Source organism: Urocampus carinirostris, chromosome 1 (genome assembly GCF_059441175.1).
Source record: "Urocampus carinirostris isolate Australia breed hairy pipefish chromosome 1, RoL_Ucar_1.0, whole genome shotgun sequence".
NCBI lineage: Eukaryota > Metazoa > Chordata > Actinopteri > Syngnathiformes > Syngnathidae > Urocampus > Urocampus carinirostris.
The window spans coordinates 45,920,041-45,937,352 of NC_142349.1; the positions used below are offsets into that span (position 1 = coordinate 45,920,041).

The 17,312-nt window shown below is 39.3% G+C and overlaps 1 protein-coding gene across 6 annotated transcripts in view; it reads left to right on the top strand.

The window, feature by feature from the left end:
• The window catches only part of gcgra (glucagon receptor a), an 81,774-nt gene that overhangs the window by 46,470 nt on the left and 17,992 nt on the right, over window positions 1–17,312 (top strand). For 4 of the 6 annotated variants that reach the window (XM_088355675.1, XM_088355686.1, XM_088355667.1 and 1 more), the window contains 9 exons: window positions 6,385–6,565; window positions 9,245–9,341; window positions 11,033–11,140; window positions 12,471–12,565; window positions 12,631–12,725; window positions 12,782–12,971; window positions 14,399–14,558; window positions 14,628–14,688; window positions 16,644–16,713. In XM_088355675.1, coding sequence (XP_088211801.1) covers window positions 6,512–6,565; window positions 9,245–9,341; window positions 11,033–11,140; window positions 12,471–12,565; window positions 12,631–12,725; window positions 12,782–12,971; window positions 14,399–14,558; window positions 14,628–14,688; window positions 16,644–16,713 — 930 coding nt within the window. In that variant the 5' untranslated portion in view covers window positions 6,385–6,511. Of the gene's footprint in view, window positions 1–5,841; window positions 5,888–6,384; window positions 6,566–9,244; window positions 9,342–11,032; window positions 11,141–12,470; window positions 12,566–12,630; window positions 12,726–12,781; window positions 12,972–14,398; window positions 14,559–14,627; window positions 14,689–16,643; window positions 16,714–17,312 lie in introns of those variants that run through there. The other 2 variants (XM_088355705.1, XM_088355714.1) reach the window with 2 other exon arrangements.

Consider the following 17,312-nt stretch of genomic DNA (forward strand, 5'->3'; position numbering starts at 1 on the left):
TTGGAGCCCATCCCAGATATCTTCGGGCAGTGGGAAGGAGACACCCTAAACTGGTTGCCAGCCAGTCGCAGGGCTCACAGAGACGGACAACTCACTCACTCACATACCTAGGGACAACTTGGCAACAGTCCAGTTTTAATTGAGTTGTGTGGCTACAAAGTTTTTTGCAGAAAAGTTCACTTCTGCACTTAAAAGTGCTTTATCAAACCCAAGTGTATTGTAAATGGCTGCGCCTCTCTCCCATCCCCTGTTACCTGACACGTAGTCAAGTAAAGTCACATTTATTTGTATAGGCCCTTAAGCACAAACTGTCTTAAAGGACTGTACAGGTTACAACTACACCATCTCCTGATCTTAAACCAACATGCGGGCTAGGAAAAACTCAAAACCTCAGCATGAGGAAAATAAGAAACCTTGAGAAATGGCCTCACAAGTCATCCCCTTTCAGAATGACCAGGGTGTAATAGATTTAGCATTGTTTACCAATACACAAAACATCATGAACATCAATTGAAAAACAAAACAAAAACATAGATAATATAGAAAAATATGTCCAGAAAGTACATGACAGCAACGACGCCTCAAGCCTCTAAAACTGTCCAAAAATTTCTTGGCAGCAATGACCCAGCTTCCCATCTCTGCTGGCTGGTCGATGCAGACGTTGACATGCTTCTGGTCCAGACGCTGGTCCACTGACAGGAATACAATAATTCATCTTTTACTAAGCTTAACTAATGTGAAAAGTGTACACTAAGTTTTACTACTTAAATCTATGACAAATCAATGCCCACCAAAGCAGAGTTGACGAAGAGTTTTGGAAATTGACAGCTACGTATAGAAGACTGATTATTGTAAATTTGGAGAATTTTGATTGTTCTGATGGTGATACATAGAACGAAGTGGCTTTACTGGCAGAAAGCTTACCTTGTTTTGAAAAACAAAAAACATGCATCCAGATTTGGACATTGCTCGGAGTTTGTCCATTTCAGCTGTGTATCTTCCAAAATAAATAGGTCTTCTCTGTGGAAGTGGGCCCTAAAAGTAATCAGTTATATTGTAAATACTTATCCCTCCCATGAAAACTTTGTAAAATGTACGTTAGGCCACAGGCCCCGCAAAACAATGAAGGCCCAACAAGCAAATATTGGTTGTGACATATTATGTAAACACAGCACAGCAGATGACCAGCAGATTTGTCTCCCTAATAATACAGTAGACAACTGAGATCCCTGGCGGGGTGACAAAATTATGCAGAGACTGAAGGGGCAAAGGCTAGGAGGTAGTTAGCAACATATGCCTACAACAATGAGGAAGCCATTGCTCACAAACACACGACCTGGATTGTTTAAATGTGACACAACACAAGTGATTTGCTGTCAATGTACTCGTGAAGCGTTGAAGGAGGTTACTGTTCTTTCTATACATTTTCACGCGAATGTGATTTGGTCAGAATCAATGTCATTTGTGAAGGACCCCGCAAATGATTTTTTTTTTTTTTTAAATAAATGTTTTTCAGGGCTAGTAGACGATGTGTCAGCCTAAAGCTAGATTTCTGTGTAATTTATGCAATGTCCTTCCTAGTTAGGGCTTGCCAACCGTTGCTTATAAAAAAAAAAATCGTTCCATATTTAGAAGTAAAAATACGCGGTCTGTATTGAGTTGTCAAGGAACCCACTTTTTCCCATAATACCCAGAAATGAAAAAAGTGCTTTTCAGATGACAGTTTATGGTTACATTCCAAGGAGTGCTCGACTTTGTGACCAATGAGCTGAGAGCATTTTATCAATATACATGACTGCAAGGAATTTGCTCAATTTATTGTTTGATGTTCTCTTGCATTTATGGAAGTAAATCGTGGAAGACAACAAATCAGTTTATATATTAAAAAGTGCAATTATATTTAAAGTAGCATTGGACAAATAAGTTAATATGAAATGCCTGTCTTGTTCGAGTGGCCGACGTGTTTTATCGCAAAAACATCGTACAAGGTCGCCTAATCGGTTGCAAGTTTTGTATGTTGACCAAGGTTTACCTCATTTGATACGCATGAACCGATATGCTGTGCAATGTACCGGCTGTAAGTTTATTGCATTAACTTCAAAAGTAATATTGACTTTTTAAAAAACATTGAAAAAAGACAGTTGGCAACCCTATGTCTAGCTAGCTAACAGCTAGCCGACAGTCACACAGGAATGAATGCGACTTTTTCCTGCAGCCATCCTCCACAACATAACATGTGCAGGTCTGGTACCTTTGAACAGCTTCCTATTTATGTCCATAGTTTACATCATAAACAAGTTTTTAAAAAAAATAATCCCATGCCGTTTAGTGAATGCTTGACAGAGGTTGTCGCTCTTGTTCGCTTTAGTTGTCTTCATTTATTTAACATCTGTTCAAGCTAAGCTTCATCTTTCAGCTCATTCTTTTGCAGCACAACATTCATATTGTATGTGAAAAGGCTTCAATTTAATCCGTGTTGATCTTTTTAAAGCGCTTAGTGTTATATTTTTGTTTTGTCCATTTGTCTGCACATGCAAACATATGAATCACTTTCTAAACAAAACAACATCAATTGCCATCACAAAATGCTTTTGGGTTTATTCAGAATTTTTTCTCACCTAGTTTTGAGTGGTACCCACTCAAAGCTCTTCAGACAAATTGCCTGTTTTAACAAAGGAAACAGATTCTATTCAAACGGCACCAATTTGGTGAAGAGTTTGTTACTGAAAACGTTCTACGGAAAATTTAACTGTGCAAATGAATAGCCACTTAAAAGTTCTAATACGTTTGTTTTTAACAAGTACCTACACTGACTGGGTGTTTTTTAAAACCATATCCACTGAGCAAACATCATTTTAGTTAGTGGAAGCACTGCCGAAAACTGATTTTTTTTAAATCGTCAAACAATTTTCTTAAAGGTGAATTGCCTGTTTCAGCACAAAAAAAGGACTAGAATTTATAAAGATGTACTACCAGGTGACTTCATGTTCATGGGGTAACTGTGGATGTTTGCAAGACTCCATCCTATTCATTCAAATGTATGTGTGTATGTATATATATACACATATATATATATATATATATATATATATATCCATTCATCCATCCATCAAGGCGGCTTGCGTGGGTTTCCTCCTGGTTTGGCCCCTTTGCCAAATATATTTACCCATTTTTACTCGCGACTGAAAAAATTTTTTTTTCACTCCTCGTCTAAAGGAAAAACAAAAAAGTTGGCAAGGATTGACAATTCCTCTTTTTTCTGAGTTGGTTTTTGAACAACTCAGTCGTTGATTTTTGGTTGCATTATTCATCTCATCAGCTGCACCGCTTATCCTCAGTAGGGTCGCGGGGATGCTGGAGCCCATCCTAGCAATCATCGGGCAGTGGGCAGGGGACACCCTGGACTGGTTGCCAGCCAATCGCAGGGCACACAGCGACAGACAACTCACTCGCTCAGTCACACCTAGGGACAATTTGAACCGGCCAATTCACCTGAAATGCATGTTTTTGGAATGTGGGAGGAAACCGGAGTCCCCGGAGGAAACCCACGCAAGCACGGGGAGAACATACAAACTCCGCACAGTAAGGCCGGGAACTGGATTTGAACCCACTCAGGGGGTTCCCACGACCTCAGAACTGCCCTGGTTGCATTATTAAATTAATCAATTAATTTAACATGTCTTATTGAAAAATAAATACATTTGCTAAAATACAAGTGACTTGGCCAATTTATTTTGTGTGTTTGTGCGGATTTTTCAATCAAATTTACCACTTGGGTCCCACTCTCAAACATCAACCTTACTCCTGCAAATAACGACCTAGGCTTTTGGCCACGCACTTCATTTCATGTAGAACGTAATCAAATTACACCCATGTAAAGCATATAGCATAACTGTTTACTCTGTTTAAAAATGCTCACCATGTTGTTATGGAACTCTATTATCTTCAACTCATCTTGCTGTGTTATGAGGAAATAGATCATGAGCAAATGTCCTTTGATGATGTTTGCTTCTTTGCAAGTAAAAAAGCTCAAACATGATAAGAAACACAACAAAACAAGAGCGTGATTACTGTGCAAGTTGGACTCCAACCCCCACAAGGACCGCCTTGTTTCTGGTGCACATATAGTATCTAGTAAGACTTATAGATAGCGCAAAGACCGCATCGGCATGGAAGGATTATTCAGACAGGGTTGGCCTTTATCCGTCTTCATCTACTCCGGCCTCAATCAAAGCCAATTAGTGACTTAGTGAATCGGCAACAAATATTGGTCTGATGACTTTCTATCCCTTTTATTTTATTTATCTGGGTTCTTCTGAACGGCACACAATATGAATAATTCAAACTCAAAGAAAAAGGGATGAATTCTTTATAGACCCTATGGAGTCTGTATGGCCTGGAACTTTGTTGTCACAAGCAGAAGAGCAGCACAGAGCTGTGGGGTCACGGGGGCATCTCCCACCCAGCCCTGTCATCTGTTAATTATTGGCGTAATTGGCAAAAACAAACAAAAAAAACACAACTGAGCCTTGGTGGTTTCCGAGCTTGGTTATATTTGTCAGTGAGAGAATGAATAGAGCAAGTCCTATAATGACGAAGTTTTATCTCACTTGCATAAGGTACACTAACAGATTATTGAGCTTGATTAGGAATAGTGTTATCTATACGACCCTACACTACCAAAATACATATTTTTTCGTAAGATATTTCACTTAGACCAGACACAAAAGTAAATTGGGGGTGCAAAAAAAAAGGAAAAAGAACAGTGGAACAGTGTGAGCTAGAAACTCACCATGTCCACCAAATTGTGTATTATTTAGAGCCCCCAAGTATTAAAAAAAACATCATTCATTAACTCATTTAATGCCATGACATTTAAATATGTTTTTAGAAACATTTTCCCTGAGTGCCAAAATGTAAACATCTTTTTTGTTTGGCTCAACTCATCAGTAAGTATCAGGCTTCTGGGAAAGATTTCAGAATGAATATCACCGTTAGACGGCATGAGCGGCTTTGATCAGATCTTTGTCCACACAAGGCCCCACTTCCTAGTGTTGTTTCCTGTTTCCAGGAATGTAGGATGGCCATATTACAAGTAAGTGTAGTGCAGCAGTGTGACACTACGTGATTACAGTAGTCAACAAAAACCATGCTAAAATGCTACCACAGAAAAACATGCCAGGCTTAAAAGCTACGTCTGAAAGCAGTATTTTGAAGTGGTTCGCACATTAGACCTAACACGCGAAGGTTTGACACCGGGTGGAAACATTTGTTGGCGTGGAGAGGGATGTGCTACACCAGGCTGTACTTGCCCAAGACAAACTACAGGAAATGGCGCCCCTACGACCCTAGTGGTTGAGGGTCCCAACCAACCAAAAGAGTCAAATAAGACTAAATAAAAAATCATAAGTACTAAACGCTTTCAACGGAATGCATCATCGCTTTCAGGCACGTCTAACAAAACTTGCACATTTACCAGGAACATCACTATCAGCGTTGTGCGTATGCCTGTACATGTGCACTGGTCATTGGTAGTACGTCTCAATGGGTAGGAAGGTCTTTTAGAACACCGGTTCTTGAAAAAGTATCGGAACTACCATCACTAGTAACAATTAGCTGTAATGCTGTTTTGTCTTTCTTTTGTAGCAGGAGAAAATGTGAATGGAATTTTCATTGATTTATTTGAGGAAATATCATTTAAGCTTCTTACATTACATGTCTTTCTTTTGATGATGTTTAATAAAAAGAAGCTTAAGAAAAAATGTAATTTATTCCCATCCGACATCATGCTATCTTTCAGACTCATGTATACGGACATGACGGTTACGTGGCGACTCGAGTTGATCTGATGCGGGTCGGCGCCCGGGCTAATCAGCTAATGTTTCCTGTAGGTCATTCCACTGTGCAGACCATTAGGAAAGCATTCCTCTTTGCTTTCGATGTTATCTGAGGTTCTGCTCCCATGTCGTCAAACATTTACATTTGCAAGCCTTTGTTTGGAATGTTCACACAAAATAGCTGAGAAGGGGCAATAAAGTGTCTTCAATCCGTACATCAGAGACCAGAACCGAATGAAACTTGAAACGTTTTAGCCAAAAATGTTATCATGGTCAGTGTTTTTTGCAGAAACGTTTCAGATTTCGTCCCGTTCTCCTACTTCACACTTTTGCAAAAGTAAATGCTATCAGGCTGACCCGTGACCAAGCAACCCGGAGTGGTCAGAGGGATGGAAATGGGACGGGTCCGGATAACAATGGCCTCTTGAATGTAGTACAGTTTCCAATGTGACAATACCGCCCTGCCTCTTTCCTCTTTTGGCTTGTGTTACGTGACATTTTGCAAACTGTGTGTGTGTGTGTGTGTGTGTGTGCATGTCTTATCCAGGTAGTGTGGCCGGTCGAGAAAAGCCCCCTCCCATCCCCAATGAGGTGAATACCCTCCACGTCCAGCAGAAATCCCCTCGCCCCTTCCCCAACCCTCTCCTGCCCCCTCTTTTACCCACTGACAAGGCATGACGCAGCTCCTCCTGCTTTTGGCCATGCTCCTCGTCTCTGGCAGCATCCAGGTGGGTCCTTAAAATACAATCACCATCTTCAATGGGTTAAAGCCAGAGGGCAGCCGTTCCTCCTGACACTTTTGACTGTTTATAGCAAGGATGGGCAAACCTTTTGAGTCACGGGCCGCATTTGTTTGAAGTAAGTTACACAGGGGCTGGGCCAGAGGAAAAGACAAGGCTAATTTTTGTTAATGCCGGGGTCTTCAAAATGGTGCCCCATGAGGACAGCTAAGATGCCCGCAGAACTGTTCTAAAAATAGCTCTTCAGTGCTTAGGTCATTGTGATATTTCTTGTAAAATGTTTTTTTAGTGGTTGACTCAGTTTATTTAACCATACTTCCAGGAATTAACCAGGTTATAACATAGTACCAACATAATAACAACATAGAAATAACATAATAAGTTATTCTTTTAGAATGTAATATCAAACTGAGTGCCTTTTGCGCCAATTAGTAGCAAAACGTAGTTCTCAGCTTAATAAAGGCTGGAGACCCCTGCGATAGGAATTTTTAAATACGATAACTCGGCGATACATGAGGAAAATAGATAACGTAAGCAAATTTTTCTTGTATGCATTTGCCAAATGAACAAGTTGTGTTTCGTTGTCTATTTGTTTATACAAGGACAATTGTATTCGATTTTGAAACATGTAACATTAACAAATACATTTGAATGTTTGCCATGAGCACAATGAAAAATATGATTTTTGTTGGGGTACACACACGTTCACAGGCTAAGAATTCCAGAGTAGTGCAATCGAATTGCCCTAAACAAAGACTTGTATTTGAAAAAAATGTTCTCTGTTTGATAAATGGTTGTCTGCATATACAGCTACAGCAAGTGGTTTGGAGTGGTATGTGGACTTGACGACATCTAGTGAACATATTAAAAAAATGCAGGTCATTCTTTAACAAGAAGCTGCACTTTCTTATAAATCAGCATTGTCTCACAGCCCAGATTAACTCTTTTGACGGGCCTGATACAGCCCGCAGGTGTGGTTTGGTGACCCCCTGATTTACAGAGCATGTTAACGCTTTAAAGTAAGGGTAAGCAAACTATGGCTTGCATACAACATACTTTTTGGTGAGTTAAAATGAGGTAGGCATCGTTATTCCATAGATGTGTATTTTATCTTACTGGTAATGCTTATTATACCGCATGTGATTTTTGCTTTTTTGTTTCTGTCAAGAAGAATTGTGAAAATTAAACCTTTATTTTGTTTTGAATATTGGACACATTCAAAGGAGATTACATAGAATGCCAGTTCTTTATCTGACCTGTGTTGCTCGCTATTGTTCAGTGTTTTGACTATTATGCACTCTTTACATCATTGTCACTATGTTGATGTTCTTTAATTCCCACAAGCTTTGGGCCGGATTTGCTTTTGTAGTCTAGGAGATTTAATAAAAAGCAAGGGATTTTAAACAAGTTGGAATTTCTTATCTGAAGTTTTTCCCTTGTTCTCCTTGCAAGTTCAAAATCCATGTATGTCTTCTCACTTTGATTTGAGTGTATAGTAAATTACGAATTTAACTCTTCTCAAGCTGGCCAGCGAAGCGATAACGATAATATATCCAATGGTAATAAAAAGTACTGCTATTAAAAAAACTATTGGCGGCAGTCTTGTCCATGTCCCTTTGTGCCCCCCCTCATAAAACCATTTTTTAATTTTTTCTTTATTTTATTGGTCAAGATATTTATCAAATGTCATGGAAAAAAACAGTCTGAGCTATCCCTTTTGTATTTTAAGATTTTTAGTGCATAATATTAAATGTTGTGGTTAAAATGAATGCTTAGTGCTTCAAATCTAATTCTATGAAACAGTGTATTTATAAACCAATATCAAATTAAATATAACATGGACATGCTGATGTATGCATGTTTATTCATAAATGCTTAGTACAAAAATTAGATAGTCCTACGTTATCTTTTTTCCTCATGTACCACCAAGGTATTGGATTTTATACTCAGCTTTATACTGACAACAACGGCAACCAGATGATGAAGATGCTGTATTTTAGTCAGATCAGGAGGCTTCTCTTGTTATGGTAACTATGGAAACCAGTACTATCTGGTTCATGTTGGGAGCAAACACCTACCCCAAAAAACACAGCCTGGAAAGGCATGGGCGCCACCAGGTTGAACTTGCTCAAGACACACCACAGGAAGTTGTGTCCTGATGACCCTGGTGGTTAAGGGATCCGTGAACCGTGAAGTTTGCCCACCCCTTCTTTAGAGTAATTAAATAACAACCATGGTTTTGAGAGCCTTCAGTGAGTGAAGAACTTCGGAGTGATCTTCCTAATGTACTGTCCATATGCCCCTGTGAATTGTGTGTATTTCTCCCTCACCTCCGTTGGCCTCTGAGACAATCCAGACCAATGTGACGATGTGCTCATCTAAGCAAACTGTCATGTTTTGTTAACCGCGTGTGTGTAATGTCACCCTGTGCACCCTCTCAACACATCACAGTCTGGGTCGCTCTAATGGATTATGTCATAATATAAGACATGTATACTATATATACACCTTCACATGGGTTTTGTGCCATGTCTAGTGTCGGTCTCACATTATTATCGTGCTTCCTGACCGCATGGTAATCGTGCAGTAAAAGCATGCAATGCATCCATTTCTGATGTAGCATACTATTCGGCCCATCACTTAAAGGCGTCTCTCACACCACTTTAGACGTCGCCCGCCGTCACCATGGATCAGCTGCACGAGAGCTGGAAGTTGTACATGGTTGAGTGTGAGCGAAACAACAGCAGGACGCCGCCGAGCACCGGTGAGATTAACGACATCATAATTATCAATAAAAGAAATCAAGCCACAGCTTTGGCCTACATAAAATACGTATTTTAATTTTACATTCCCTTTGTTTCTCCTGACTAAACTGCATGAAGTACAAATACTTTCACTCTAACGACTTGAGCTATGCGAACATTTCTTTAAAGAGACATTGTGTGTTATTTCACGCCTCCTAGTGATTAAAAATGTTTTAATTGATTAATAAACAATATTGATTCAAATAATAAGCATGGAGTAATTAACTATTGTATAAATTACTCGTAGGTTAAAACATTTGCATTTATTTTACGGGACATAAACTCACTTAGAGGAAGCTGACGTATTTGTCCGTCATCTTGCTGCTACTGGTACCTCAAAAAGGCTGGGAAAAAATTGAGAAGTAAAATTGTCTGGCTCTGTCACTTTGAGACTCCGTAGTTTGTATTCTTTAGTGTGAAGAAACCTTGAGAAAAAAAATAAAGTAATGACGAACAACCCCAATAGTATCACCAGAACCATCACCATCAACCACCAAGAGCTTGAACCTGTCACCCAATGTTATTATCTTGGAGCTTTCAAATTAAAAGACCAGTAATCATGGCCAGAATAGCTCGAACCACAGTTGCACTTGCCAGACATATAACCCATCTGGAGAGACAAGAACATTGCAGTGCATTGAAAAAAAAAACAGACTCTGCAAGCGGTTAGTTCTGTCTTCCTCTGTGTTTGCAAGTCATGGACTCACACAGCAAAGCTGGAAAGGAAAATCCAGACCATGGAGACACAATGTTACAGGAAACTTCTAAGCATCAGCCAGAAAGTCTATGTGACAAATGAAACACTTCCCAACACAGAGGGCACATTGGACACTATGAAGAACTGTTGTCAACTGTGCACAGACGGAAACTTTAGTGGTATGGTCATGTCACAAGATCATCAGGACTGACCAAGATCATTCTCCAGGGCACAGTCCAAGGGGCAGGAAGAATGGAAGACAGAAAAAGAAATTGCCGTCAACATCAAGAAATAGACAGGTGCCAACAACCCGAACTTAGGTCAGGAACTGTCAGCAGTGGAGAGAGCTGTCCAGAGTTGCGTCCTCAGTGGGGCCCTGACAACCCGGGCGTATAAAGGATCTGTGAACTATAAACCATGAATATATTATTTAGGAACTCAGGAAAAGTAAAAAAAACTACATGAGAATTTCACAATGACTGTGCTTTTCATAGGCAGGGTATTTATTCTCTTCTGCCGGGCTAACAATCTACTGTAGACTCCTTTACAAGCTGAAAAGTAGTGTAGTGGCATCCATTCACCAAATTATACGTCCATGACTTAATGGTTGGTATGGTTTTTATTTTTTTGAGGCACAAACAACCCACCATTTTATCGTTTACTTTCCAGAGAGTGCAAGATAAGCCACACAGGTGGAAAATTACTAGGTCAGGTCAACCAAGATCATCTGATTCTGTGTCTGCGTAGTATAGTTAGATTGCTTTGAAATTCCATTACACTACAACAGATCCTTTTGATTCCCATTGAAGCAAACAGTAGGTAGAAATTTGGATTTCCGCACAGACGTAAGCCCTCCTGAAGACAAAATCATGAGTAGCATCATCCAGTTTAGAGTCAAGTACTGACATGTGGTATCAACCATTAAATTTTTACTTTTGTTTTGTTTTACTTCAGTGCTTGTGTGCAACAGAACCTTTGACAAGTACGCATGTTGGCCCGACGGACTGCCCAATACGACGGTCAGCGTATCGTGTCCGTGGTATCTTCCATGGTACGAAAAAGGTAAGATCAATTGAGTTAAACTAACTTGGAAAACACTGGTAAATAATCTCCCACTTCTGGTTTATTTTGAATAATATTCTTTGTAATTGATTGTTTTTTTTTTTGGGGGGGGTGTTGTACGATAAGTAAAAATATTATATATATAAAAGACAGGTTTAAAGGGACAGTTTGTATTATCTGGCGCCTTCTATTGGTTAAAAAAACATATATCAAAAAGAAACATTACTGAACTATTTCAGACATGTGCAATTTTTGAAATAGTCATAGGTCAGGATTAGGGATCAACCGATATGGGTTTTTCAGGGCTGATACGATGCCGGTTATTAGTATTAATAGGAAGCCGATAACCGATATTTGGAGCCAATATTCATTTGCTGTAAAAAAATCGGCATAAGAATTTTTAATAATGAAAAAGAAACAAAGAATCTTTATTATAGATTGAAATAAAACTTTAATAGCTTTCTGAAACATTTTATAGTGAAAAAAAAAAAAATTACAACTTGTATAAAGGTCCATAAGAACCTATTTAGCTCCCTGAAACGTTTTACAGTAAATAAATTACAATTTCAACACAACCAACATGATTAATCTTACACTCAAATCAAAAAGTAACAGTACAGGAAATAACATTTTACCAGGAACTCGTGTAAAGGTGCATAAAAACTAATGTAGCTCTCTGATCATTTTTTTTTTTTACAATAAATTAACAAAAATGTCAATACAACCAACATGACTTAAATTAATTCAAAACAAAAAGCGCATGGAAATTTGAGGTAAGCTGGCAAATGGAAAGTGCGGGCACCCCTGTTTTAGAGCCTGGTTGACTAATGTTATGGTAAGAGAGATAATCACTTCCACTTTAGCGTGCTTTTTCTGCTCTCTCTCAATCGCATACACAAACGCCTGATTGACGAACTTATGTTAGGATAAGAGCTAATATATCAGTCTTCACCTAAACGTTCCTCTCTGAAACAAGTCAACTATACTCTTATTTGCAAACATGCTGATCTATCACCAATGCAGGCATGTCAAGGAGAGTTAGCAGAGTTAATGCTCTAATGTTCATGCTGGAGTGGTTCGGCCTTTGGTCGCTTATCCAATTGTGAAGTTTGGTCACTTTGAGTCTCCGTAGTATTCTTCCTTGTGGTTTTCAGCACCCATTTTTGGTTGCACTACACGATACAGCGACATCTAGTGGTCAAAAAATACACTCTGTAACTCTAAAACATAGTTAAATCTGTAAAATGACTCTTAAAATGCAGACAAAATTGTTTTCATTTTTATGAGTGTGTCAAACTACACGGCGTAAGCGAGTTTTTTGAACATATAGTTCAGCACGGCATGGTGTACCAGGAGTGTGACGCTAACGGGCAGTGGCTAACCATGAAGAACACCAGCGAGTGTGACTCCAGCGGCCCGAGTCAGGTAAAAAGAATCCCGACAACAAGTGATCTTTAGCAAAACGTAAGCTACTGTGTTTGTCCTCGCAGCAGTACTACGGCCAGATTCGGATCATGTACACTGTGGGGTACTCCCTTTCACTAGTGGCTCTGGTGTTGGCTTTAAGTATTCTCATATTCTTCAGGTAAGGGTCAATGCATCAAGTCCTAGTTGTGGTTGTAACATAACCTCACCCAACAGGAAACTGCACTGCATGAGAAACAACATCCACATGAACTTGTTTGCATCCTTCATCCTGCGAGCATTATCCATCCTGATTAAAGATGCGCTGATGGAGGCCAACATCACCTCGCAGGACCTGAGCCGGGACCAGGAGCAAGGTGTTTCTCGGGCCTCTGTGTCACCTGCGGACCTGCTGGTTGACAATGAGGTCAGTGGATCATCCTCAAAACTCCTTCTATACTGTTTCAGTCTTTGAACTATTCTCTCTTAAACCAGTTGTGTCAAAAATAACCTATTTTTGTCAAGAGAGGACCAATTCATTGCTTGGATTAGTTGGACCTAATCTATCTAACTTATCCGTGGCTTTTTTGGCAAAGAACTTCTCCAAAAAGGTTATTTGTTTATAGCAGCTGTCCAAGCTAAAGCCCATGGGCCTTTTGTGACCCAACAACCATTGTTCAGATTACCGTTTTTAGCTAGAGTCTGAGTCTGACGAGAAAGAATGCTTTTCACAGATGCTCCGGAATTTTCTCTTTTATCATCTTCAGTCCCTTGAGAAAGAGTTAAATGGGAAAACAAAACAAAAAACCCTCAGAAACCTTAAAATATATAATGTGATTCAAACAATCACTTATAATTTATAAATTGACTGAGAAATGATTGTTATGACAGTGTAAGAAATGATAATTTGCTTAAATGATTGATAGAAGATGCGTCCAAAGTTAATTCGTCATCCATTTTTCCTTTTCGGTTGATTTATTCATATATTGTCGAGATGTTTGTTGCAACATGATTGAAAAGAAAAAATAAATGAATAATAAATAAATAAATGAAAAAATGGCCCTTCTATATTTGCTTGTTTTGATATTTGGCTCTGGAATTGAAAATTTGACACCTTTGATTTAGAGCAATCCCAAAAAGGGTCTCACCTTGTTTTCAAAGAACAGTTTACAGTAATCCCCCATTTATCGCGGGCTTTACGTTCTAAACAGAACCCGTAATAGGAGAAATCCGTGAAGTGGTAACCTTACAATTCAATACTCTATTATACACTTAAACTAAAGAACAAACCCTTTTTTACAGGCTCAAACATTTGTTTAGCAAACAAAAGTACCGTATTAAACGTTTCTCACTTCCTTGAGTTTTTCTTTACAAGTAAATACTGTACTGTCAGACAATAATAATCGGGGAGACCAATTTGCCAATCACATTGCAGAACACAATACTCAGTGCAAATCTGTGAAGAAGAGAAACTGTGAAAAGTAAACCGCTTTATAGCGAGGGATTACTGTACTCATAATGTACGAAACAAAATACCCCAAAATGTGATCTCCTTTTTGAAAGTCAAAATATTGTGTTGTTTTCTAAGAAAGGACCCACATCAAAACGATTTTGTTTTTTCTGATACTGCCTCAAATTTTGACCGAGTCATATTGTGTCGAACGTTTAGAACAATTGCTTTATTTGTTACACACAACCCAGGAAATTAGATCAGATTAATGCAATCAGTGAGTAGTTATATAATATCCATTTTGGGTTATTTTTCACCCAGATGTAGCAATGTCTCTTTTATTTAATTCTCCATTTAACAATTTCTCCTGTCTTAACGTGAACGTGACGACCTTGCCACGGCAGATAACCGTCAGCTGTCGTGTGGCAGCTGTGATGATGCAATATAGCATCTTAGCTAACAGCTACTGGCTCCTGGTTGAAGGCATCTATCTCCACAACCTGCTGGTCATCACCGTGTTTACAGAGAGGAATTACTTCCAGATCTACCTTTGCATCGGCTGGGGTGAGCCAAACTGCGCTGCTGCAATTCGGCACAAAAAAAATTAAAATAACCGTGATTATTTCTTCTCAGGGACGCCGCTGTTATTCCTTTTTCCTTGGGTGATCGCTAAATATCTCTACGAGAATCACGAGTGAGTTTTATAATGCTTTTTCAGGCTCAGTTGGCCACAAACTTGATTGAGGAAGCAAAGAAAGGCAGTCAAAACTGTTGGCAATAAACTTTCGTCCACTAATCTAGTGTGTCAGCTTTTCGGTGTTTTTGCATCTTTTAGTCAACGAGTGTAATTTAAGTATTCCAAGGATATTTTTCCAAAATCTATCACCAGCTAAAGATAAGCGATGAATGACATTAGTAAGATGAGCTTGAAGAATCACTTTGAATTGAATGGAAAGAATGCAATATGGCATGGCATTACATTTATAGTAAGAAAGTAAAACCAAAACAAAAACAATTTGCAATTACAAACTGCGCGACAAGATGCAAAAAACAGTCATAGCTATTGATGACTTTTAAAGAATCGGCTTTCGACTCGGCTCCCAGACGGCTCTTTGTTTTTTGTTGTTGTTGCTTTAATTCATTTGTTAATAATAATGTAACATTATGCACAGAATTATTCAATATATTTTTTAATGTATTATACTATTATATTGTATTGACTATTATCTTTTCACTCTACATTGAACATTCAACTACCGGTAATTTTATCTTTGGTGCCATCAATATCATTTAAATGAGTTAAAACGTGGCTCCTTTTTCTTCATGACCGGAGAGCCGGGATCGATACCTGATACACGGGTAGATACAGGACAGGCAGGATCGATACCGGACAGGACGGGAAAGACAGGATCGATACCAGATACTGGAGACTGGAGTCAGATATCAGACAGGACGAGACAGACGGGATCAATACCAGATACTGGAGACTGGCGCAGGATATCGGACAGGATGAGACAAGCGGAATCGATACCGGATACCGGAGACTGTAGCAAGATATCAGACAGGACGAGACAGACGGGATCGATAACAGACACTGGGGACTGAAGTCAGTTATCAAACAGGACGAGATAGACGGGATCATTACCAGACAGGATTCACAATCAGGATACCGGACAGAGTCAAAACACACGTCTTGCGGGTGCAAAGGTTCGTTGACGAACTTACAAGGGGTGAGTGAGAGCACTGAGCTTAAATAGGAGGGAAGCCAATCAGGCAACGAGCCGCAGCTGGCGCCAAACAAGCGGGGCCAAGTGAGGGCAATGGGCAACCGCGACACATATTGCACTCTTTGTTGTGTACACGCAAAAAAGACAACACACCTATTGACCAATCACGTGTGCTTTCAATTGAGAAAAAAAAAAAGAGAAAAAAATTGTTTTGAAGAGGGCCAGCTCTGGTTGTTCACTTCAAAGAGCCGGTTTTTAGAGCCCTTATGTTCAAAATGACTCTTCACAAATGGCTGTTGTGATAAACCTGACATGCAAATGCACACAAAGTATAGATAATTATAAATAAAAACAGAACAGTGCAGCCGTAGATCATGACAAACTGATAAAATGGATTGATTTAATATTTTCCGAGTACGTTTCATAGGTGGAGGTAATAAACTACTAGCTCCATAGTCCTTGAATGTATCGGTTGTGAACAGGACACATCAACACAAAAATACTACAGAATCGGAATTGAGTAATAACAGTACCTAAAGGGAATAAAGTACAGGAAATATATGACAGCTGATCCGGTTAATAGCAGCGGATCTAAAGAAATTTCAAGATGGAGTGTAAGCACCAAATAGCAGCGTTGTCTGCGCAGGATCAACTTAAGGCAGATTGTCCTGCTCCTAAACAAAGTCAACGTCGAGGCTAAATCTAAAACCTCATTGTTGCAATCACTCTACGACCCAAACTGCATTGCACACGCTGTTATGAGCAGCCAAATATGGGAATTATGTCCAAGTACTTTTTGGGAGCTGTCCCAAGTGGCCCACACCTCATTAATATTACTCATAAACATTATGGCTGTGGCTTTGTTACGCAAGCGCTGCAAATGTTAACAAGTACTAATGTCAATGTTGCGGCTGTTTTTCAGGTGCTGGGGCCAGAATATAAACATGAACTACTGGTGGATCATTCGTTCCCCAATACTGGTGGCAGTTGTGGTAATTTGCTTTCATCCAATTACTTGACCTTGTCACTCGATGCAAAAATAAATAGTATACAGTAATCCTTTGGTTGTTGCTGTAATTGGTGACCAGAACCTTCGCAAAAAGTGAAAATTCGCCTAGTAGCGCCGCACCTTCGTAAAAGCCCCCAAGGGTCAAACTAACCTCGAGATGACGTCCTACTAACTGAGAGTATATGACTTCGACACAAAAACAACAATAGCTCTACAAATGAAAACAGAAATGCAATTAAATGAATGGTCGTTATTGTCATTGCACAATAGTGGTGGGCTTTTCCTTTCTAAGTAAGAAAGAGATTTAGAGAGCAGCTGGCTAGCTGCATGCTAGAATCCTGTATCCTCGGATTAAGCCAGGTCTTTGTGATGTTTAAAACACAACCAAGACCTGCAGTCATGAATATATCTAATGGATGTCGCCAAAGCTAAGCGTCACTTGCAAAATAATCCACCTTCTCCAGCTGTATTTGCTGACAACCATGTATCGGCCAGAGAACATTTGAAGCTGCAAAGTTTCCAAATTCAGGTTAACATTTTCATTTAAAAAAAATACATAAAAAGCCAAAACAAAATAGCAAA